This window comes from Triturus cristatus, chromosome 6, assembly GCF_964204655.1.
Source record: "Triturus cristatus chromosome 6, aTriCri1.1, whole genome shotgun sequence".
NCBI classification, from domain to species: Eukaryota; Metazoa; Chordata; class Amphibia; order Caudata; family Salamandridae; genus Triturus; species Triturus cristatus.
Genome location: NC_140589.1, coordinates 1826877345 through 1826902361, shown reverse-complemented (window position 1 = coordinate 1826902361; position 25017 = coordinate 1826877345). Strand labels below are relative to the sequence as shown.

Below are 25017 nucleotides of genomic sequence, written 5' to 3'. Positions count from 1 at the left end.
GACAACAGATGAGGAACGGGGACTGATGAAGACTCCGGGAGGAGGAGCTCTACACTGAGATGAACTCTGACAACAGATGAGGAACGCGGACTGAGGAAAACTCCAGGAGGAGGAGCTCTACACTGAGATGAACTCTGACAACAGATGAGGAACGCGGACTGATGAAGGCTCCAGGAGGAGGAGCTCTACACTGAGATGAACTCTGACAACAGATGAGGAACGCGGACTGAGGAAAACTCCAGGAGGAGGAGCTCTACACTGAGATCAACTCTGACAACAGATGAGGAACGCGGACTGAGGAAAACTCCAGGAGGAGGAGCTCTACACTGAGATGAACTCTGACAACAGATGAGGAACGCGGACTGAGGAAAACTCCAGGAGGAGGAGCTCTACACTGAGATGAACTCTGACAACAGATGAGGAACGCGGACTGAGGAAAACTCCCGGAGGAGGAGCTCTACACTGAGATGAACTCTGACAACAGATAAGGAACGCGGACTGAGGAAAACTCCAGGAGGAGGAGCTCTACACTGAGATGAACTCTGACAACAGATGAGGAACACGGACTGAGGAAGACTCCAGGAGGAGGAGCTCTACACTGAGATGAACTCTGACAACAGATGAGGAACGCGGACTGAGGAAAACTCCAGGAGGAGGAGCTCTACACTGAGATGAACTCTGACAACAGATGAGGAACGGGGACTGATGAAGACTCCGGGAGGAGGAGCTCTACACTGAGATGAACTCTGACAACAGATGAGGAACGCGGACTGAGGAAAACTCCAGGAGGAGGAGCTCTACACTGAGATGAACTCTGACAACAGATGAGGAACGCAGACTGAGGAAAACTCCAGGAGGAGGAGCTCTACACTGAGATGAACTCTGACAACAGACGAGCAACGCGGACTGATGAAGACTCCAGGAGGAGGAGCTCTACACTGAGATGAACTCTGACAACAGATGAGGAACGCGGACTGAGGAAGACTCCAGGAGGAGGAGCTCTACACTGAGATGAACTCTGACAACAGATGAGGAACGCGGACTGAGGAAGACTCCAGGAGGAGGAGCTCTACACTGAGATGAACTCTGACAACAGATGAGGAACGGGGACTGAGGAAAACTCCAGGAGGAGGAGCTCTACACTGAGATGAACTCTGACAACAGATGAGGAACGCGGACTGAGGAAAACTCCAGGAGGAGGAGCTCTACACTGAGATGAACTCTGACAACAGATGAGGAACGCGGACTGAGGAAAACTCCAGGAGGAGGAGCTCTACACTGAGATGAACTCTGACAACAGATGAGGAACGGGGACTGATGAAGACTCCAGGAGGAGGAGCTCTTCTTTTATATGGAACTCGGACAACACTTGCAAGGAAGGCATTGTGAGGCCAGAGAACAGCCTTGACGGCATGGAGCACGGAAGGTCTCTGAGCAGGCAGGGCTTGTACTGCACTTATGCTTCTGGATGATGTTATGGCCACCATTGTAGGGTTGTTATTATCTTCAACACCATAGAAACATACAGACAAATGCGACATGAGGGAAGAGCGTCAAACTGGCGCTGCTCTGCTGCCCTACTTAACTTTGCCAACAAAGCCTAGGATTCTGGGCAAACCACTGCCTGTGCCCCCAGAATCTGTGTTTGATCCTATTACTGTTTACAGGACATGCACATGACTGCCTCCCTGCAACATCCTGGGGCCTGTACTCCAAGCGGAGCTAGCAAACCCTTCTGGGGCAGCACCTCATCTCTCGGGTGCGCCTGCTCTAACCAAAATGTTCCCTGAGAAGTGCACCGCTGCACCTTGGAGCAGGACTGTGCTGTAGCACACGCCCACATTAAATGAAGATGGCCTTAAGGCGCTGAGGAATGCCATTTGAGGCAACACTGAAAATATAAAATGCGATCCGATATAAACTTGAAAATGCAGAGATCTCCCAAAAAGGTGTCTGTAGAAAGCATATATGAGTACTGAGTGCCTTAAGTCTTGAAGCACACACCATCTAGATGTACACAAACTGTGTACCACAATGCACGTCCCGACTCAATACATAACGTCCAGGCGTGTGTGTGTGTGTGTGTGTGGCCAGCCATGTCAATGTCACAATTTGTCATCCTCTGACTGGCTCGCAGTCTAGACAAGCGCGCGCTCGGCGCTGCCTTCACGTTTGATGCACGGGCAAGGCTTGAAATGACATTACATTAGGAAACACGGGTTCATTCCGCATGTCACTGCGCTCATAAATAATGCAGCGCGGCGCCCTGATTAGCTTGAATGCAAACTCAGATTGCGCGCTGTGGAGCCAGACGGACGTCACCGAGTCCGTGGGAGGCGGCAGAGCGACGTGCTCCTCAAACAGCGCCGAGGGCCGCTTCTCGGCGCACAGGAATCCTGTCCCAAGAAAACACCGCTGATCTCTCTACAAGCTTGTAGCTGTGCGTGTGACAGCACCACAGATATCCGATGCGCCTGAACAGCGTACAAACTGGAATGTTTCTATGCGCTATATACCTTGCGCTCACACCCTGAACGACACAGGTAGGGGGCAAAATGACACACTAGTCAGTCATAACAACAAGCACTGGCAACGTCAATAAGCTTGTTTTATAACTGGAAGTGACTGAGGTCACTGCTGAGTTCAGGCATCCAATAAGTCAACATACACTGACTCACTCTTGCATTCACCCACTAACTCAACCGCAATAAAACAGACACAAGCTCAACAAGCTCATAAATTAAACAAAAAAAGCAGGAAAACATGCTGTGACTTAAACTTGGTGGGTATATGCTTGCAACACAAAAATGAAATTACACCTAGCATCAGGTGGGGAGGGGGGAGGGGGTTGTCTTGTGGTGGTATTGTACACAGTGTATTCTTCTTTAAAGTTTCAAGATGGCTGCCACATATACAGCAGCGGCTCGTCCGCTACGGAGGAGCAGCGTCGCCCCACTGCTTTCAAGCAGTGCGAGAAGAGGAAACATAACATGGTAATAACTTTCACTTATTATCATGTTATGTTTCCCTAGCGGGCGGGAGGGTGGGCGGGGCAGCTCTGCTCACGGAGCAGGGCACTCAAGTGCACAATGACTGTTTGGTCAGCCCTCTTAGGCCGCCCAAAGCAGTCATGCGAGTTCTCCATGCAAGCTGCATTACAGCCTGCATGGAGAACATGCCCATCCCTACAGCCCCGGGCTCCATTAGAGCGTTGTGAATGGCTTAGGAGTGGGAGCCTGGCAGCCTGCTTCCTGTTCCTGGAAGCGGACTCAGGAGAGCAGGAGCAACGAAGACGTGAAACCCGTCTCGAGGTAAGTTTTTTTTTTTTAATTTCTAAACCCCGCTCCCCCTGCGCGTGACACTCTCCGCAACCCCCATGAACACAGTGGTCCAAGATTAGGGACCTACTGGTTAATAAGGATGTCTTATGCCAGAAACAATCTTGATGTTGTCATTGTTTGTCATGTTGTCTCTTCTTATCCTCTCTAGGTTGGACAATCATTTAAACCATAAACAAGTAGGTGCCACCCTTTTATAGTGGGACTGCTCATAATAAATTGAGTGTGGGGTAGGCGGATTGCCCCTTTTTGGTCCTGAAGAAGCACCACAGATCATTTAGAGACCACAGAGGCGTGAAACACATAGACCCGTATTTTCACTAAAGCTACACAGAGCTACTTGGGCACATTATAACCCTTAAATTAGTACTATCCTCCCTTGATTTTTTTAACCTGGCAGGGGAGTCTATATATTAAAGGTTAATCTGACATCCCCTAGCAAGTTTTAACTCACTTTGTCGAACACATCACAAACCACATCACTTGGACACCCTAACACTCAAACGGCGACAAACCAAAAGATCTTCACAAAAAGTGACCCTTCGTGCGACCCATAGAGCATTGCAGCGCCAGCCCAACGAGGCGCATCTGCCTGATGATTTAGCATGACATCCCTAGGGATGTGTGAAGGCAACAAGAAACAATCTTGTTGACTGTCCCTAATGTTCTGTCCAGAACATAGATATCTCTCTCATATCTTTATCTTTCAGTAACAGTGACCTCCTTTTTTGATTTGATTACAGTTTCGGAGCATGGGTACTGGCCCTTTATCCACTCTTCCCCCCCCCCCTCTTTTCTTTGATAATATATACAACTACACCAACCAGGCCCTACTAAGAGAGTCTTCACAAGGAGCACCACAGTGCAAATCTTCTACCCCCAGAATTGACAAAGGATGTACTCAACATCAAAATCATTGTTGACTACAGTAATCTGTGAGACTCCATGTAAGAAAATGCCTGTCTACAGGCAGTAACACACTGTGACTTAATTCACCCATAAAAACCCACAGGCTATGGTTTTCACAGTATGTTAGTCCCACTACCTTTGTTGTAGTTTTTCATAATAAACAGATCAGACCTATTGCATCTGACATAACATTTCCCAATGAACCGGCATACTCCATTTATCATTTGCTCATCAGAGTAACCAGCTCAGGCCTACTAAATCAAGCATGAGCTTTCTCACAAAGCAACCATCAGGCAAACAGCATCTGAGGGGGTAACCAACACCAAAACTGATGCTTGCTAAATTAATCTGTGAAATTCCATGTAACAAAATACCAGCCTACAGTAAGAACAATCACCCTCAATTGTCTATTGGCTTTAATAAACGCATTTCACAATAAGTCAGTTGTAAGTTTTCATAATGAACAGATCAAATCTACGGTATCTGATAATGTCTCCCAAAGATGCACTCAGGCATCCAGGCTTGATCATTCGCTTGTCACCATACCCAACTGAGGCCCCCAGTATTGCACACAGGTAGGCTGTCATCAAGCCAAGCTTTAAAATGACAAGTGTATACAAACTTACAGTTGTGAAACAATATACAGCCCCTCAGAAACGGGCCCGATTGGATCATTACACTGCAAATCTTTATCTTCAAGTGTTTGTAAAAGGGTGGCAAACACCAAAACCCTTGCCTACTGCGGTAATCTGTGATAATCCAACAAACAACATTTCAGTCTATAGCCTTTAACACAGTGTAACACCAATGTACCCTTAACAGCCTATTCGCTTTAGCATATGATTTTCACAGTAAAGTGGTCAGACTTAGAGCCTTTGTCATAACGTTTCATAATAACCTATGGGACCAACGGCATTTAACATAACGTTTTCCAATGAACCAAGCAAGCCTTCATCATTGGCTCGTCACCATCACAAACTCGGCCTTCTGAATCTTGTATAACCTTTCCCACAAGCAGCCCTCTGGCACACACTTAGAAAGTTATAAATATACACAAAAACAGCTGGCAAAACAACACTGAACCCCCTCCCTTGTGAGGATTAAATAGGATTGTCAAAGTACAAATCTTCTACCCCACAGGGTTTGTCAGAACGGAAAAAAGGGGGGAAAATGTAACACCAAAACCAGTCTCTCCTACAGTAACCTGTGTGGATCCATGTGTAACAATGTCTGTCTCCAGAGGTTAACACAATGCAATAATATTTCACGCTTAGAGGCGTACTGGATATAAAATATGATATGAGTCAGGTATATTGTGTTTGCCATAAGTTTTCATATATAATATTACACCAATGATCTCTGGCATACGTTTTTCCAATGATCCAATCAAGCCCCTGGCGTTTATCACTTGCCTGTCAGGGCTACTGTATTCCACATACGCTTTCCCGCAAGCCAAGTATCTGTATGCAGTCAAAAAATTACAACTGCCTACAAAATGACAGTCGGAAAAATATATAACACTTTCACAAACAGACTAACAAGGATTCCCAAAGTGTTAATCTTCTACCCAAAGAGTTTGTCACAGGAGGGTAACCAAAGCCCTTGTCTACTATGGTAATCGGTGATATTTCCTGTAACAAAATACTGGTTACAAGCTTAAAGAAAGTATAATGAGAATTTACCTGTAAGTGCCTATTGGCTGTAACACATGCTTTTCACAATAAGTAAATTTGGACTACTGTCTTTTTTGAAAATTTTAATAAACAGAGCAGGTCTATAGCCATGATTAATGGACTGTCACCATAACTAAATCGGTCTGGTAACTATGTAGTCATGAAATAAACATATTGACTACAAAGGATGAAACAGTAGTCATGAATTTGATAAGGACTTCAAGTAGCATAAAGCATTACGGTTATCAAAGCTGTACGCAAAAATGCACTAAACATGCCAAAAAGCAGTGCCATCATGTGAATAGCGATACAAATGTCCTTCTGATACCACAGAGTACACGGACACATAGACATGAATGCTGTGGCTTGCTCAAAGCAGCTTACTCTAAGCAGAACACTATTAGTGAACCAAGAGGCAAGTGAAGGCAGCAAATATGGATTGTCTCTCATTTTCTTTCGGTTTTATTCAAGTATTTATAATGACTCACGCAGCACTGGTTAGTGGTCGACAACCCTTATCCAAGTTACGCCCACTGTGAGGAAAGTATTTGGCGCGGATCAAACTTCATGACCATACCTAGGCAAAACACCAATATTTTTGTCAAAACACCTCCAGATGGGAGGGCAGAAACAAATACTGGGAAGAAGAAGGGAGATCGGGTATTCAAGATAATGGGTAAATAATTCGACCACTACCGCTTTATCAACTTCATAGTCCCATTTGTTACTTGGTGACAAGGCAGGTCTTCATCAAGATCCCTATGCCTAGGTAAGCTACACCAGCAGACAGCACTGCACCAACAACCTTTATTGCTTTACCAGCAGAAGAGACAGGAAAAGCTCTCTCAGGAAAGAGTAACACCACCAAGCACACTGGTACTGAACAATCTAATTTCCCTCACTCATGTCAAGCCTGTAGTAGGAAACAAAGGTGGACGTGAAAGATGTCAGCGAAGGAAGCTCAACCAAAATCTGTCTAGGTGGTGCCTAGTAGAACCAAACTGAACATGACTCAGAATTGGCAACCACGCTGCGCTGCCCGTACGCAAGGGTAATCCATGATTTCTTTTAACGGCCTAAAAAGTCATGGTGGAGGATTTGAAAACCATCTTAGCAACGCCAAAACCGATAAAAAGGTTGTAACACACACAATCCTCAGTAGGGATCCTTGAGAAAGCAAACAGACAGCCCCAAACACGTCCCGTAACTGTGACTTTGCATTTTCATCAGAAGACAGCTAAAGAGGGAAGAATAACTCTTGTGCCAGAAGGTAGACAACCTGTGGAAAAAACCCTGGACCAACAACAAGATCATATGATCCTGAAAACCCTCAAGTGGGGTCACACCAGAAAACACATAACACAATATGCAGCACTTACTTAGCCAGTGAGCAACAACTACGAGAAATAAAACGAGGGACAAAAAAATGTTCACGCACCTCCAGTAATGTCTAAGGTCTCAAAGAGAGAAGCTTGTAGAGCTCAGCTGCAGATCATGTACATTTAGGGTACAACAAGGCAAATTCCTGGAAGTGTCATAGTAGGAACTGAAGTGAGAGATCGCCACGCCAACAGCCCCCTAAGGCCCGTAGAAAGACCCATCACAAACAACTGGCAGTTAGGCTTAGTACACTTGAGGGGATGTTCACAATTATTCTATCAAAGTGTTTTGCACCAGGTTACTCAAATTTGGTTCTGTTTTTTGGAGTCACGCTGTTAATTGTTGCAACTAAGGTTTTAAATTCATTGTTCTGCACAGGAAAACGGATAGGTCACTTTAATTTAGCCGATCAATTTGGTGCCTGTATGGCTGCTGGCCTAGTTGCTGTGCGTAATTATAGTATCGCATTACTTGGGTCAAATTGTATACAGCCTCATCAGCTTCACTTAAATAAAAATGGTACTACCCATGAGCCCAGAGTGATAGATACGTACAACAATGTACCCCAGTCTCTCTATTTTTGGGTATCCAATTAAAATAATCAACAGTTCCAGTCAACGTAGAGTAGCCAACCCCAGACCGCCACTACTTGTGCAACTATGGGCTACAACTAAATTTACACCGATTTCATTCACTATATTGGTTACATCTCAAATAAACGCAATCACAACTATTGCACGGCAGATGAAATCTAAACCAGGCCAAACCAGGGAGAGGCTCTGAAGAGCCCATAAACAGTATGAGACAAATGCTGAATACAGAAGAGAGCCCGAGTATGCTGCGCGCCCTTGGCTCTGCCTTTCCACCGTCACATCAGTATACCCGGGTCACTCCCACAAACTAAACCAGCTTCCCTGAGTCCATTCATAAACCCGGTTATGGTTAGCCTGAGATGCACCGCACACACTCATAATTCCACGACTTCTTCACTTACACAATTGACACTTCTAATATTAACACTCAAGATACTTACTTCTCTAAATAAGTGGAAAAAGAAATACTGCTTGCTCCCATAATGCTTTTTCTTATTTGGCGAAAATAAGGAAAGCGCACATCTTTATTTGGGTCACAACTTCTGTGATAGGAATGTAAAATATGTGTTGTTAAAATCTATTTGAAAAAAATGTGTTTTACTTTTATTAACCTTAGGGCCACTGCAATTAAAACTTTGAGCGTGAAAAAAGCACTTATTACTGCAGGGCCTTTCCCTCTCCCAACTCCACAGTAAAGAAAATAAAGTCTGTTCAGACTCCCACATACTTAGGCAACGTTGGGGAAAGTTCAGTTGGACGAATGGACTCTGAACTGTCCCAAATCTCTGGTCATTCAGAATTCTGCAGAAATACCTCTCCTGTGTCTGATACCCATGTGAGAGTGAGGTTCAGACTCATCTCCCGATACTCAGTGTCAAGGAGTCCGCTTGACTGGGGGCCTCCAACCCATTGAAAGCTGTGCATGATCACAGTGATGTAGCAAGGGTAATGGTGTAATCGGGTCTCTGGAGCCCTCGCCAAGTATTTCTACACCTTGGGTGGGAACTCAAGAAAGCCACTGGTTTCGGCTGCAATGCACACAGAGCTGAATGACATGCAGGCCAAAAGGTAAGCCTGCCGCTGGAAGTGTAAGAGGACGCTGATTAAAAGATTTTCCAATCACATTACTCTTTAATCAGACCTTTGGAAATTCAAATGACAGGGGCTGCAAAAAGTCCAAGGTCAATTTAACTAGAACTGGAGATGTGGGAGGTAGAAATAGCGGGAGAAAAGAAGGCACAAAAGTGTGCAGACAATGAGAGTGGGAAGATACTAGGGGACAAGCTCTAGAACAGAGTGCAGGCTGGGAGGAGAGAACACAAAAGAACATATCAGAGCACAGTTTGATAGGAGAGCAGGGTTGTGAGAGACGATTCAGGTTTGTTAGAAGCCAGATAGGCAAGAGCGGGCACAGGGTAAATAGAAGACGCAAGTTGTGAGAAAGATATCAAACTGGAAGACAGGGGGAAAAAAAGGGCAAATGCTGTTAGAATGCAGAGAGAGAGAAGTAGAGAACAAGGGGAAAAAAGAACAAATATTGTTAGAATGCAGAGAGTGGGAAGTAGAGAACAAGGGAAAAAAAGAGCAAATATTGTTAGAATGCAGAGAGTGGGAGGTACAGAACAGCATGAGAAAGGTTTAAGCTTTAAAGGTACACAAAACGATGAGGACAGAGAGTGATTAAGGGAGCACTGAATTCGAAACAGGACACAGAATGGGGAGTACATCAATGCAGGTTTCCCCAAGTCACAGGTGCTGAGTCAAGGCACCCTTACTCGCCTCTCCTGTTAATCCAGCGTACCTTAGCAAAATGTTATCTATCTATGGATATAGATAGATAGATGTATAATGAAGTGCAATAAAATACTAAACATATTGGTGACATTATAAATATATTTTAAACTGGATTGCTCATTTCGTAAACACAGATCATCATCCTAAGTGGATGGCATGCTGCACGACAGTGACCCTCTGATTATCAGCACATAGCTGCAATCTCAAACTCTAATGACTTGGTGCCCACTGAGGCAACTATGGCCTCTGAGCCTCCACCAGACCCTACCATCCACTAAAGCACATCCCTTGGCTGACTTCTCTACTCATGCGTTGCAACTCAATGGCCCTACTGGTTTCCCAGACCTTGTTGCTCCATTCGAGCCTACTACAACCCAACCCCCTCACCCCCACACTCAGCCCCACTGCCTTGTTTTATGCTCCAGCCCTTCCATCCCAATACATGCTGCTGCCAGTGCATTTAGACCCTATTAGCTCTGGCTCAGTCTTCCACCCCCTCTCTCTAAGTATCGAGCATGTTCGGTTGCGTGCGGAGCTTCTGTTGTTTCTACGCCTTATTGATAGAGACTCCTGCAGCACTGGCGGTGAACTGATCACAATCTTCATTTCAATATTTCCAGTTCTTAAACTTCCAAAACATTCATATCCATTAATTAAGATTAGCACCAGCATCTTGTTGCTGAAACCACAAAAATTCCCAAAAATGAAAACTCACAACAGGGTCTTCTCGGGTATTGCCCTGAGAATTTGGAACACCCTACCACCTGAAATCAGACTGCATCATTCAAAAAAGAGGTTAAAATATTAGTTATGAACTAATTTCTGCTCTAGGTCTCACAATTTGACTCAGTATCAATACCCACGATTATTATTATACGAATGTTGGATTGGGTCTATTGTCTTGTCAGCTTGGTCCGATGGAGGTAACTCATCTCATCTGTAAAGTGCTATGAAACCCTAACTGGTCATGTTTGCGCTATGTATAAAACTTTATAAATAAACATATTGTCGTACTTCTGCCAACACTTGCTTTTCAGTAACAGGAAGTCGTCTCTTTCTTAAATACCATACAATTCAATAAGGATCTTGTTTTTTACTTCTAAATACTTTTGGCGGCATGTTATAGAAAATAAAGCTCTTCGAAAAAATTTCAAACAGCCAGGTAAATTGTCTGAACTATTGATCAAAAATATATTTCAGGTGATTTAAGCACGGGGTTTGCACAAAATGCTATTGAATTCAAATAGTGCCCTTTCCCCAAAAATCCCCATTCCCTTCTTAGTCTTTCCTTTTCTGCAAGTAACTGCTGCAACTGACCTCGCATCCAAATTAAGCTGAACATTTTGGTTTATTAGACTTTCTGTAGCCCAGTGCTTAATTTGAGCCGGTGCTTTCCGGTGCTGAGCACCGGCACTTAATTGGTTTCCGGTGCTCGGCACCGGCACCTAATTGTCAACACCAAACTTAGGGCAGTCTGCCACAAGGTGGCGCTGCTCATGTAATTTAGAGATGAGCAGTATAACAGTTGTTTAAGGAAACAATATACATTAAAACATTGCTAATATCTGCCTTCCCAGACATTCCTTTAGCTGTGGGGACCTGGAGTAATGCGAACTGTCGCATTTACAAGAGAGAAGGTATGTAGTTGTTTTGGCAGCAATGACAAGGGTGATGGGTGGTGCAAGCTGCAGTGGTCTCCTGGTCAGAGCCCCGGCATCTAATATTTTACAAATTAAGCACTGCTGTAGCCACGTGGCACTTCCTGTTACCAATCTCGATTTACACCGTGCTGGACATCTGGTGTGTTCTAGTCTTCAGCACTTTGAGCGGTTGAGAGGGAAACACTAGATATTCTTGCTCTTTCTAGGAAAACAGTTTACGCTGTGGTTTAGCAACGTTTCAAACGTCAAACCTCGAAGGCTGAAAAGTTTTGCCAAGTTTCCACAGTGTGCATATTTTCCCAACTTTACTGCAGATGGTTGGATACGAAACAGAAAGGTTCCTCTAGAGGATTGACTCAGAAAAACTTCTTTTGTGGTGGACTTCTATTCATAAAGGTTCGCAACAGCGTTTTCCTTCTCCAAAGTTACTTTCATAAAAATTGTTTGTCCAGCTTTCCCTTTTTTTATTTTTTAGAAAGTTATAAAGATCGGCAAGATTACGACAAATGACAGATATTTCATGAAGCTGCAAAGGAAAACCCTATACAAGTTCTCACAACAATTAGGTTTATTTTGCATTTTACATTCTGTTCTGAACATTTTAAAGAGTGCCACGTTGAAACGTTACATAGTAATACTATATTGAAACATTTCAGACCGGAATGCCACTTACAAAAAAAAAATATCTGTATTTTTCCATGGCCAGGCCACGTTTATTCATGGTGTGGCTATGAAATGTACATATAGTCTGACGTTACAATAATGTCCAATAAATGTGAATGTCCCTCTCCAACCTGTTGTGTAAGCCCTTAAATTGCCCAAGTGATAATTTGCAGCTTAATGTTATCATGAAAAATGTACTTAGGCGCATAGGCTAGCCTTGATCAGAAAAAGGCCAAAGGGTCAGTCTTAAAGGAAAATGTCTGCCTTAAGTTTCTTCTATTGTTATGGTCATTAGGCATTTATACTGTGCCCAAGTGGCCATTAAGGTCGAGCAGTGTATTTGATAGCCTTGCAATGGGTTTCCAAAGCTTTTCGATATACATCTCTGCTTTAATGATCCAACTGGTGTAAGTGATTACACGTCTCAAGCGCAGACAGCGGTACAATGCATTTCTCAAGTGAGGCAGTGTCAGTGCTGCACAGAAATGTCAATCTAGCATCATGCCTGCTAGCTGCAGTAATTAATTTGGGGTCTGATTTAGAGAGTGACGGGCGGGTTACTCCATCACAATGGGATGGATATTCCATCCGGCTTATTACAAATTAATTCTATCCAAGGGCACTTTTCATACTGCAGGCGGGGTATCCGTGAGACTGCATTGAGCCCTTTGGCTAAAATTTGCTAATCAGGCCCTTCATCTTTAAAGTGCCTGTATAGTAGTTTCTGATCGGCATGCTTTGTTTTAGATTCCTTCTAGGCAGCACTCAGGAGCTGGTTTTGTCCTTGGTTACAGAATCCTGAGATCTAAAAAAGAGCACTGTATCAGTCACGGCAGCTGCAGTAGGAGAGTCCTTTTCTGGACACTCTGGCCCGAATCACAAACCCTGTTTTAACCCCTTCTGTGCCACGCCCTTTCCCCCTCCTGTGCCGGGCGTTACATTAGTGGGTGGGGTTTATGACGAGATAGTCTCGTCATGGGCACAGCGCGACCGTGCTCCACGACGAGACTATCTCGTCATGGGCACTGAAGAGGTTAATAAGGCAGAATTCTACGTGTGGAGTTAGATTCTCCAAGGTGGGTTGTTATTTTAGCAGACTTGCAATTAGCGGAATAAGCCTCAATCCTAAACCGAAGTATTCTGTGATATTGTTCCGTACAACTGGTGTCAGAACATTAGACCCTTTTATCCTTCCGAGATCCTGGATACATTTTGTGGCCTTAGCACCTTCATGTCTTTGGGTGCTATTTCTAGCTGCTGTCATGAGACCATCAATAAATGTGATGGACTTACACTGCTGTGGGGTGGCTTTCTCGCTACTGGCATTACTTTAGTCCTCGTCAACCAACAGACAAAAGCTTTTAAATTATACTGAGGGATAACCATGACGGAGCTGAGAGCTACAACAAGAATACAGTGACAGACAGAAAGAGATACGATGAAAATTAGAGAACAAAGGATAGAGGCACAAATGAAGAGTGAGAGAAAGGAGAGAGCGTACAGAGAACAGAAGGTAGTAAGAAAGAGCAAGGTCAGAGAATGAAAAACCAAGGAAGACTGGGAGGAAAATGAAGGAGGAAAAGGAAATGGGAGCTAAAAGAAAGAAAAGAAATGGATGGAGAAAGAGAGAGTGAATACAAGAGAATATGTGAGAAAGTGAAAGAAGACAAAGTGAAAGAAGGGAAAAAGGAATTAAGAGAATGACAGAAAAAAGGAAGAAGAAAAACTATGAAACAAAAAAGGAACGAACGATGGAAGAAATGAAATAATAGATAGGAACAATGGTGAAAAAAAGAACAAAATAAAGAAACAGACAGAAAGGGAGGGAGAAAGGAAAAAGTGAAAGGAAGAAATGAAGGAAAGAAGGAAAGAAGGAAAGAAAGAAAGAAAGAAAGAAAGAAAGAAAGAAAGAAAGAAAGAAAGAAAGAAAGAAAGAAAGAAAGGAAGAAAGGAAAGAGGAACAAATAATTAAAAGAATAAATAAGTTGAAGCTCTAAATCACTCCTCCCGCTTCAATGGAGAATAACAGAACTGAAAACGTAAATCTTCCTCTTCTTGAAAATTCGAAAAAGACCTAAGACGATGAATGAATCAGTGGAGAAAGAAATGGAAAGGAGCAGAAAGAAAGAAAAGGAGAACGAATGGTGAAACAACATGAGAGCGATAAAGCAGAATAGAAAAAGGAGAGAAAAGAGGAGGCAAAAACTGTCAAAAGAAAGTAATAGAGGAAAAGATTGATGGGGAGAAGAAAGAAATGAAAAGATTAAAGAAATAGGGGGAAGAAACAATGGGGAGAAGAAAATGTAAATGGAGGATCGGGAGAAAGGGAGAGACGGAAATAAAGAGAATGAATCCAGTACAAAAGAGAAATAACCATAGAAAGGCTATGAAGGAACCAAAAGAAAGAAAGGAAGGAACATGGAAAGAAGCAAAGAAAGACAAAGAAAAACAAAAACAAAGTGAAAGAATGGAAAAAATAGGGAAATAAAAGAGCAGAGTGAGATAGAAAAATAAATGAAGTTAAGACAAAGGCAGACTAGGGGTTGAAAAAGGCAGATTAAGGCAGGATAGGATAACTGGCGAGTTGAGGGTGAGTGGAAGGACACACGAGATAAAAGAAGTAAAATAAGGAGAGTGATGACACACTTTCAAATAAAGGGGATTAAAAGTGTGGCAACAGCAGTTTAGGGCTTTTAACTTTCTGCCGAAATAATTTCTGAAAATGAACATCAAAGGCACGATCTGACGCTATTTTCTACAAACAAATGCTAATGAGAAAGATTTCCCCTGCCCTTCAAGACAGGGTTGGTTTACTCGCTTGGTGCCATTGAGTTTAAACTGAAAGAGTAGAGTATTTCCTGGGTACTCCAGGTTGTTGTTGGATACATTTGTATTTGGGATGTGGTGCACCAAGTGTTTTTCTGATGCTGCTATTTGGTGGCTCTTGTACAAGTTCACCACGGGAAGGTACCATAAAAGTGGAGGCAGTCCTCTCCTCTCTCCATCTGGGGTCACCTAAATCTACTTCAGTAGGCGCCCTGTCGTGTTTGGAGTAGAAGGCTGACTTCTGCGCAGACTTACAAATGTCCTCAGTAGTAGTCCTGGACATAAATGGCAGTTGCGGATTCATAAAAGGACTATCTCTGGTCAATATTACTAATCAGGTGAAAAATCTACATGAGTATTCAGATGGGAATGTGCATCTTAACATTTGTTCTAATTTTCTTACCGCCACTGAGAGTATATTTTACCCTCTGTAGAAACCCTTCACCCTATATCTCCCTGAAATTTGAGGGGTGTTCGCTACCCAGTCACACCTCGGAAATACTCACTCGAAGTTTTGTGATAGCATGAAATTCTCCCTTTCCCACTCCAAACCCTATATTTAAGGTCGTGTAAAATCTGCCCCACTATCTGCTTACCCAGCATTATAAGTGGAATGCAGGGTTCTAAAATTACATTTATGCAAATTCTGTGACCAAAGATGCTGCAGTTAACAGCTGTAAATTGTTTTTTTTACGCACCCAAGACAGACAAACCTGTTTAAACGTTTGCATTTGCACATATATAAACTTTTATAGTCGCCAGGAGAAAACCCCCGTCTAAGAGAGCACAGACACTAAGTCAGACTGCAGAAGGAATGTGCAAGGAAAATTAGGTAATACAAAGAAGGAAAATTAAATGGCTTCATGCTTTCTGACAGGTGGCCTTTGAATGGGTGCACAGAAGATTTATGACCACAATAAAAAGCGCCTGGGAGCGGATTAGTCATTTTTAATTAAACGCAGATTTTTCGTAGCGGAACAAAACTGTTTCCAAAATGGTCATCAGAAGTTAATAGCAACTTAACCACTCAAGAGGACAACATTAGAAGCAGGAAATCTTAATCAAGGTTCCTCGGGGCCGCTACGCAGTCCCACGCACGTCGATCAATGACGTCAGCAGCGACGTTCGTACAGCGCAAACCGGAAGTACTAATTCCTGCGTCTTTATCTACGAGCAACGTTTGTGATGACTAATTTTACGGTTTGTTCCAACAGCTTTTACGTAATTGTTTCCGTTTCACGTGTGACATACGGGACAGGAACTCGGAATGCTTAATTCGTATGAAAAATAATAATTGCAGTTGCCCACGTTTTTCTTCGGAGCCCGCCCCCGATGCTTCGGAATACCAAGGCTGCCTGGTCTGGATTACAACTCGTGCCATTTCCTTCCACCGCCCTACACTTCCTGTCTTTTTACCGTATGAAAACAACCTGTCTGGTCTGGAAGCCGCCTCATGCTTCTTTTGTAGCAGTTCTGGAACCTGAACAGTTGTAACTATTGAAATAAGGCAAGGAGATCAGACTGATCCTGTTTACAAGAGGCGCCCTAGCCATAATGAGGTGGCCTCATGTGTCTGCTTTCCTTGCTGTGGGAGATCCAAATACCTGCAAAGGCCCTGAGGTAGCTATGATGACCACGTGGGCCTACAGATCGTGTTTAAAACTCGTGTGAGTCAATAACGTGTTAGACTTTACTCTGTACCTGGCTGCTCTCTAATGGAGAAATCAATCAATCAATCAATCAGTGACACTTGTAAAGCGCGCTACATACCCGTAGGGTCTCAAGGCGCTTGGGGGGGGGGGGGGGTGCCGCTACTGCTCGAACAGCCAGGTCTTCAGCTTCTTCCTGAAGGAGAGGTGGTCTTGGGTCAGGCGCAGGACGGACGGGAGGGAGTTCCAGGTCTTGGCGGCCAGGTAGGAGAAGGACCTTCCTCCTGTAGTCGCTCTTCGGATGCGGGGGACGGCGGCGAGGGCGTGGTTGGCTGATCGGAGGTGGCGTTTGGGAGCGTAGAAGTTGACTCGGCTGTTGAGGTAGCTCGGGCCTTGGTCGTGTAGGGCTTTGTGTGCGTGGGTGAGGAGGCGGAAGGTGATTCTCTTGTTGATGGGGAGCCAGTGAAGGTCTCTCAGATGTCCGGAGATGTGGCTGGATCGTGGGATGTCGAGGATGAGTCTGGCTGAGGTGTTTTGGATCCGCTGGAGTCTCTTCTGGAGCTTGGCGGTGGTCCCGGCGTAGAGGGCGTTGCCCTAGTCCAGTCGGCTGGTGACGAGGGCCTGGGTGACGGTCTTCCTGGTCTCTGTGGGGATCCACCAGAAGATCTTTCGTAGCATGCGTAGGATGTTGAAGCACGCCGAGGAGACGCTGTTGACTTGCCTGGTCATGGAGAGGGAGGAGTCCAGGATGAAGCCCAGGTTGCGTGCATGGTCTGTCGGTTTGGGTGCGGTGCCCAGGGCGGGAGGCCACCAGGAGTCGTCCCAGGCGGAGGGTGAGCCCAGGATGAGGACCTCCGTCTTGTCCGAGTTCAGTTTCAGGCGGCTGGTCGTCATCCACTCGGCTACCTCTCTCATCCCTTCGTGCAGGTTGGCTCTGGCGGCGGCGGGGTCGTTGGTCAGGGAGAGGATCAGCTGGGTGTCGTCGGCGTAGGAGATGATGCTGAGGTGGTGTTTGCGTACGATGGCCGCGAGGGGGCTCATGTAGACGTTGAAGAGGGTTGGGCTCAGGGATGATCCTTGGGGGACGCCGCAGATGACTTCGGAGGCCTCTGACTTGTACGGTGGTAGGCGGACTCGCTGTGTTCTTCCGTCGAGGAAGGAGATGATCCATTCCAGCGCCTTGTCCTGGATTCCGATGTTGCTGAGGCGCTGTATTAGGGTGCGGTGGCAGACCGTGTCGAATGCCGCGGAGAGGTCTAGGAGGATGAGGGCCGCTGTTTCTCCCTTGTCCATCAGGGCTCGGATGTCATCGGTGGCGGCGATGAGGGCGGTCTCGGTGCTGTGTTTGGCTCGGAAGCCGGACTGTGAGGGGTCGAGGGATCCGTTCGTCTCGAGGAAGGCGGCCATCTGCTTGTTGACGGTCTTCTCGATGACTTTGGCTGGAAACGGGAGAAGCGAGATGGGGCGGTAGTTCTTGAGGTCGGTGGGGTCCGCTGTTGGTTTCTTGAGTAGAGCGCTGAGTTCGGCGTGTTTCCAGCTTTCGGGGAAGATGGCGGTGTCGAAGGATGTGTTGATGATTTCTCGCAGGTGGGGTGCGATGACAGTGTCGGCCTTGTTGAAGACGTGGTGAGGGCAGGGGTCGGTCGGTGATCCGGAGTGGATGGAGTTCATCGTGCGGATGGTGTCTTCGGTGCTGATATGGGTCCAGGCGTGGAGGGTGGTGGTGGGGGGGGGTGGCTGGTCGGTCGTTTTGTGCGTTGGTTGGTTGTTGAAACTGCTGTGTATGTCCGTGATCTTGTTGTGGAAGTATGAGGCGAGGGAGTTGCAGAGGTCTTGCGATGGGGTGATGTCGTTGTTTCCTGCGCTGGGGTTGGAGAGCTCTTTCACGATGTTGAAGAGTTCCTTGCTGTTGTGTGCGTTGTTGTCCAACCGGTCCTTGTATGCTGTTCTCTTGGCGGCGCGGATCAGCTGGTGGTGTTTCCGGGTGGCAAGGTTGTTGAAACCAAATTTTGTGGCACCCTCATTGCTTGCTCATTTGGTGACCACATTGAAAAGGAATTGCCCAGTCTTCACCCATAGTATCACATTTTCTAGGCACAGAAGAAGCACCACTTCGAAAGACTAATACAGCTGCTGTCAATAGCCTGCAGTTGCAGCATACATTTGAAAGACTGCAACACAGATAATTGGCTGCATCTGTCAGGGTAAACTGATTTTGCTCAAGCTTGACCAATCTCTGAAAACACTAGAAAAGCAGATACACTAATTAACATTATGCTGTGCTGAGGACATCTAGAATTTTCAATAAGACAATTTCTTCTTCTGAAGATTTCCATAATTCCACTTGAACCTGCTGAGCAAGTAACTTTGCATTTTATAGCCTAAAAAAAAGACACCTGTACATTTCTGTGAAACAAATTACGAACTGATTATCCATCCAAAACTATTTGCTTCAATTTTCCATTACCAAATTTCATTTAATTTTGTTTAGAAACAAATATATAACAATTTACGTTTGTTATTCTTTTGTTTTACAACTGGAGGACTCCACTGACCAGTTGGTTGAGGGGGCATAGCCTTAGGGCATCACTGCCCACCCCCTCAGCCTGGCAGATGCATTCCTTACACTGGCAGAGCTCATATCTTTCAAGGTTACTATACAACAATTCCTTATGTCTCCAAGCTTCGAGAAAATCATGTTGCACTCAAGGAGCTTTCTAGTCTGGCTACAGACTAGATGGCCTACATATAGAAAAGCACAGAGCAATGTTAACAAAAATGCAGTGACTATGTAAGGCGCACCCAGTAGGTAGGGTACAGAGCACAGTAAAAAGTGACTTAGGTTAACAAGGCCCTTTGAGTTGTGCACGCAGAAAATTGTGTCTTTCGACTCATTCTCGTTACAATAAGAAACAAAATAGGACCAAATATCACTTGAATGTTTACAAAGGTTTTTCTGTGCTGCCAAAGGCAGTGATAGTGGTAGAGGAGATACTGAACGAAAGCACTCCACAACGAACCTGTTAGTGGATCACAACTAAAGGTAGAGGGTCCCGGGACCCCTCTACTCTGACACAAGAAAATGAAATAAAATGATGTAGACTTTGAGAATTTCCAATACCGCCCATCAAAATTACTCACAGCAGTAACTATGCCAAAAATTAAACCGTTTGCAAAATTAAGTTGCACACCAACACCCTGGAAGCAGAGGATTTTACAACCCCACACATCTAAGACATCACACTGGAGAGAAGGTATATACGTTTCCTTTACCCCACATTGGCCTGATTTATTAGAAGCACATTCCAGTAGAATACACTTCCTAATCAGATCCATATGTAGTGCCAGGCAGCCCATGCAGACTAGCACACGGAACATAATGGATACCCCCACAATTAAAATCTTTAAAGCACAGCAGGCCAGATGTTTTCTGCATCAATCAAATGTATCTTATGTTTTCTGGCTACTGTAAAAGGCACATCTGATGAATTCTAAATGATCTCTTAAAAGTGCCACGGCCAGCCACTAGTCATAATTCAGCACATGGATAACAAGCAACGAAAAGTCGATGAAAAAAGATTACAGTGTCCACCCACCCACGACACTCAAACACATTTTTGGTAATAGAATATACAAAACTCCAGGCTCTTCCATAAAAACTCCAACAGTTGTCCAGACAGATTCACATACTTCAAAGTTTGCATTCCGGCAAGGCCATTGACAGAAGTCGGTAACATTAGTACAGTTAAATTGGGTATCTATTCGTTACAGTGCTTAGAAACGACAAACTGTTAAATGAAGCACACACTATTAAGTCAGGATATTATTAAGCAATGCGCTATAATCTCAAATTAAATTTTTTACAAGTTCTACAGAGGAAATGTTCTAGACAAAATACTTACACTATGTGTGCCAGGTCCAGGGGCTTCTCTGGGTGTTCTGGAAATAAAGGATGCGGGGGTTCTCTGGTGGGAACACAACCAAGGGACTTGCTGATAGCATGGCTCAGCTTCTTAGCTGGAGATTTCTAAAGCAAAGAAGACATGGAATGTAAAATGTGAATCCAGGAATCCGATTATCTCCCAAAATTGAGTTGGCTCAACTGCAGCAAACATAAGTCAGAGAAGGGTCACAGAAACTCTTAGCAACATGTGATCTCATTCCTAGCTAATTAAGGAGCTTATTGTTGTTGTTTCCATGAAAGCCATCCTCTATTTATGACTTTATAGCTCATCTTAGCATGCTTCTTTTTCTAGCTTTAGCTGCTCTAAAATAATTTTTGTGTTTTCTATCACATGTGAAGAAATATTCAGAACAGAAGAACAAAGGGGAAACAACTTACCTATCTTATCTGAAAGTACAGTACGTCAGCCTTGGCATATTTAATATCATAAGCTTTGAATACCTCATCATCAACATCTTGAAATCACTACATTAAATTGCTTATTCACCTCATTATTTGGTCGTTTCTGTCTCAACCAATGACGTTGATAGGGTTTAAGATCTGCCCAGGGAGGCCCTCCTCTAATTCTACATCTCAGTTATACTCATGATAGAGATGCAGAACCTTCAGTTTCACCTGCTTTGTGTAGGGGCATGAGCAGAGCTTGCTGGGGAGGGTCAATTCTTTGTCAGTCTGGAAGTCGGAAGGAACTGAACATGGAAGGGGTGCCAAAAGCCTTGGGAATGGCAGGTAGAGGACAGCGATCAAAAGAGGCAGATATGTATGAGAGAACTGTGGGTGATCTTTATAAAAACCGAACCATTATTTAGCATGCACTCAGATGGCTGAGGTGTGGCAGGAAGCAGGAGTTAAAGAGCTGATAGAGGGAGGAGAGAACTCTGACAGAGGATACCACCCCTTTGATGTCAGTGGGCAGAAAAGGATGCTTAGAGCACAGGAGAAGCTTGAAGAGGGGGAAGGATACGAGTTACTAGGGGATGCAGGAATGGTGTGGGGGAGGTGTGCGTGAGGATGGACAGAGGAAATGTCAAGCGTCTCAGAGCATCTCAGGTAAGGGTAAGTTCAGAGAAGTAAAGAGTGAAGTTGATGGAAGATAGACTGAACTGGTGCATGGACAAGGGAGTTGATTGTGCAGGTTGGCCACAGTGTTTAGGGATATAGAGTGCGGCAATGGGATCATTCATAATAATAGGATGGTTTCACTGAACTGAGCGCTAATGTGACCGTGTTAATAGACTATTGATAATTGCTATTTGATGGTCATGGATCGGTTGGAATGTGGCTCCAGCAATTGCCAGTGGCTGAGACTTTTACAAACATCCTACCCATTATCTTTTGTGATGCAGGAGTATTCCTTCCACCCATCAGCCACGGAGGGTGCAGTGCAGCAGCGTCTTGAGGGAGCAAATGGTGCACTTCAAAGTATCCATAAGGAGAGAGATATGGACTTGGGGGGGCTGGGGTGGCTTCACCCACGAAGCACTGCACAAACTAAGCTATAGGAATACTGATTATTGATGCAAGATGATTCTAGTCAAAGAACAGGTCTTTATACCTGTACCCCTGAAAGAGAGACGGCCTACCGGTCACTGCCCTCAGCAATACGTTCTATCACCCATAAAAGAAATCCTTCCTTTCCCCATATTGTGTGGAGTGCTGTGTACTATGTAGCAAGTTTCACATGAGTAGGAACCTCAGGGACTGTATGCAGGGTGGACGGAGTTAAGGGAGGAAATGAGGCTGCAAAAGGATCCAATTCCTAACTTGAACCTTCAAATGTTTAACACAGCTTGACTTACCTTGACCATTGCAAAATTCCAGTTTGCATAATCTACTCTAACCCCAGGACCTGGTGCAACATGATAATGCGCAGTGCTCCATCTTGAATTGTTGAGCTTTCCTTACTATATAAATGCTACACCTGACTATGATAAGGCTTAATGGCATCAGATTTAAATTCAACATGCCCATCTCTATTCGCCTTCCTGGGTACTTAAGCACTCAAACAGTTTAACACGAATTGAAGGCTTCTCTGATGGCCCCTCACGGGTCCAGCTGCTGCCTTCACCAGCAGTTCAACTAAGCCGCAAGATGACACTATGCTGTTTTTTTTATTGTTACCCTTTCAACTGTATAAGTAACACTTCACGAGCTGTACCCTTCATAGTTTTTAAGTACTTTATGATTAGTAACTCTTGATCCATTGATCCAGTTTCCTCTGACCTTGCTTTTGACCTTCAAAGTGTTTACATCTTTTGACCATGCAGTTGTGTAATATATGCCGAGGGCGGGTGGAATGCTTGAATTAATCTCAACCACTGTTAATTACTCGGGGCAGCATCCCAATCCATATTTGTTTTGCCTACCATGCCACCTCAGACAGGACCCAGTCAAATGAAAGTCAGCTTTGGTCCGCTCTAAAAGGAATTGTCCAGCCCAACTGCCACGTCAGGTCCCTTCTGAACTGTAACACAAGCAACCACAGACTAGTTTCAGCCTGTGAGTGAGGTATAGCTTGGGTCCTGTGTCATAGTGAACACAGGAGACGTCTGGGAAAACCCATCGGACTTCAGGCACCGCATCACACTGAGAAAAAAAAGTGAAAAACTGATGGGTGGAATGCTTGACTTAATTTCGGCCACTAGTAATGACATTGGCTGCATATTAGCTCATTTTTATCCCAACTATGCCACCTCAGACAGAAACCAGCTATATGCAAATTTGCCTTGGTCCTGCTCCATTACAAACAGTCCAACCCAAATTGCCAGGCCATGCTCTGTCTGAACTCGAACACAAGCAGCCAAAGACTTCATTCAACCTAGCAAGCTATAGTATACTGTCAGGCCCCTTGTTGCAAGAACATCTTGCATAAAGCTCGTCGATTTGTCAAAGGAACTAAGAAATCTGACCACATCATACCAAATGGGGAAGACATCAACTGGCTACTACTAGAAGGCAGAATCCATTTCGAATCGGCATGCATCATTCACAGGAACATGTATCTTAAGGACAAACTAAACTTCAAGGGAGGACAAAAGTGAATCTCGCTCCTCTTGGAATTTTCAAAAAGACATAAGACAATGAACAAAGTGAAAATACAAGAAAAAGGCAGAGAGGGAGAAAGAATGGTAGATAAATGGGAAGAACCAAATAAATGAAGAGGAGGAAAAAAGGCAATGAAAGTGGGAAAAGAAAGAAATGAGAGAAAGAAAAGGGTAGATGAAAAAAATGAAAGAAATAGAAGAAAGGAAATAAACAGGAGAGAAAAAAGTCAGAAAATTTCGAAGAAAAAGAGGGATAAATGAAAGTATGAAAGGAAACAAATGAGAGAATGAAATTGAATACAAAATAGTAATAGATAGAAAGGTCATGAGGAAAAAGAAATAAGGAGAAAAGGAAAGAAAAATAAAGGAGGAAGGAATAAAGAAAGAATGATGAGACGGAATAGAAGAAAGCAAAGAGGGACAGAAAAAAAATTATGAAAGAAAGGCAGACTAAGAGGTGAAAAAGAGGGACTGAACTTAAAAGGGTAACTGCTGCTGGTTCCTGAACCACGGCAGGTGTAAACTGTTGGCTCTTGCCGGGTTCTCTAGCGGGACCAGGGGAGTGGGAATCATGGCACGCAAATCCCTCCAATTGCAGGTCACCCGGTCGTGGGTGGATGACATAGGATGTCGCGCAGTGGTGCATGGGTAGTGGATTAGGAAGGAGCAGGTGTTTGCTTTGTGATAGCGGGGCTGCCGGAGGCCGTGAGGAGGAGACCTCAATTTGACTGTATGACTGTACAGGGGAGATGAACAGGGTGACCGCCTTTAGGAAGAAGCCACGGATGTGTCGGGAGAACATCCGGCGGTACGCCAATACTCCTTTGCGGTGAACACGATGTGCTCTATGTCCAGATTGGACTACCTACTGGTACAGCGTCATCACATGGGTTGCTTCACACACACCGCATTTTTGCCACAGGGCATCTCGGACCACTCACCTATAGTCACACATGTATAATCAGACGCCCCAGGGCTGGAGGGGGTAGGGGGTGGGATGGAAGCTTGATCCATGAGATCTGACCGATGGGAATACCAGGAAGCTGGTGACCTAGACCCCGTTCAACTATTTTCAAGAAAAATGGGGTACAGTAGACTCAGAGGTAGTCCTCAGTGAAGCATACAAGATGGTTTTAAAGTGCCAACTTATTGTGCAGGTGTCAGGGAAGAAGAGAGAGAGGGACAGAGAAACCGGGGAGGTGGAATCCACACTGACGCGATGGGAGAGGCAATATGTGGCTTCCCCCTCCCTGGGATTGGCACATGTTCAGCTAAGGCCAAGTTTTGGGCACGGCTATGATGGCTATATGAGACAGGTAACAAGGAGGGGAAGCTCCTTACCTGCCAATCAAGAAGAGAGGTGGGCAGGGATGGGTACAGGTTGTCACAATGGCACCTGGAGAAATGTCCGTAACCCCGACTGAGATCGCACCTAACCTTTGCCTCTTATCTGGAGGATGTGTACGGGACCCGATGCAGTTGTTCAGGTACGTGGTGCCTAAGTTGTGTGGTGCCTTGAACAT

The 25017-nt window shown here is 44.7% G+C and overlaps 1 protein-coding gene and 1 long non-coding RNA gene across 5 annotated transcripts in view; one reads left to right on the top strand and one right to left on the bottom strand.

Annotated features, from left to right (window-relative positions):
* DTNB (dystrobrevin beta) overlaps window positions 1-25017 on the bottom strand; it is a 716394-nt gene that overhangs the window by 377757 nt on the left and 313620 nt on the right. For all 4 annotated transcript variants that reach the window (XM_085613210.1, XM_085613208.1, XM_085613207.1 and 1 more), the window contains exon 10: window positions 20389-20513. In XM_085613210.1, coding sequence (XP_085469336.1) covers window positions 20389-20513 — 125 coding nt within the window. The remainder of the gene's footprint in view (window positions 1-20388; window positions 20514-25017) is intronic.
* Window positions 15969-25017, top strand: part of LOC146822112 (uncharacterized) — a 55745-nt gene continuing 46696 nt past the window's right edge. Inside the window, exon 1 of the long non-coding RNA XR_014963230.1 lies at window positions 15969-16457. This is a non-coding gene — a long non-coding RNA (uncharacterized LOC146822112). The remainder of the gene's footprint in view (window positions 16458-25017) is intronic.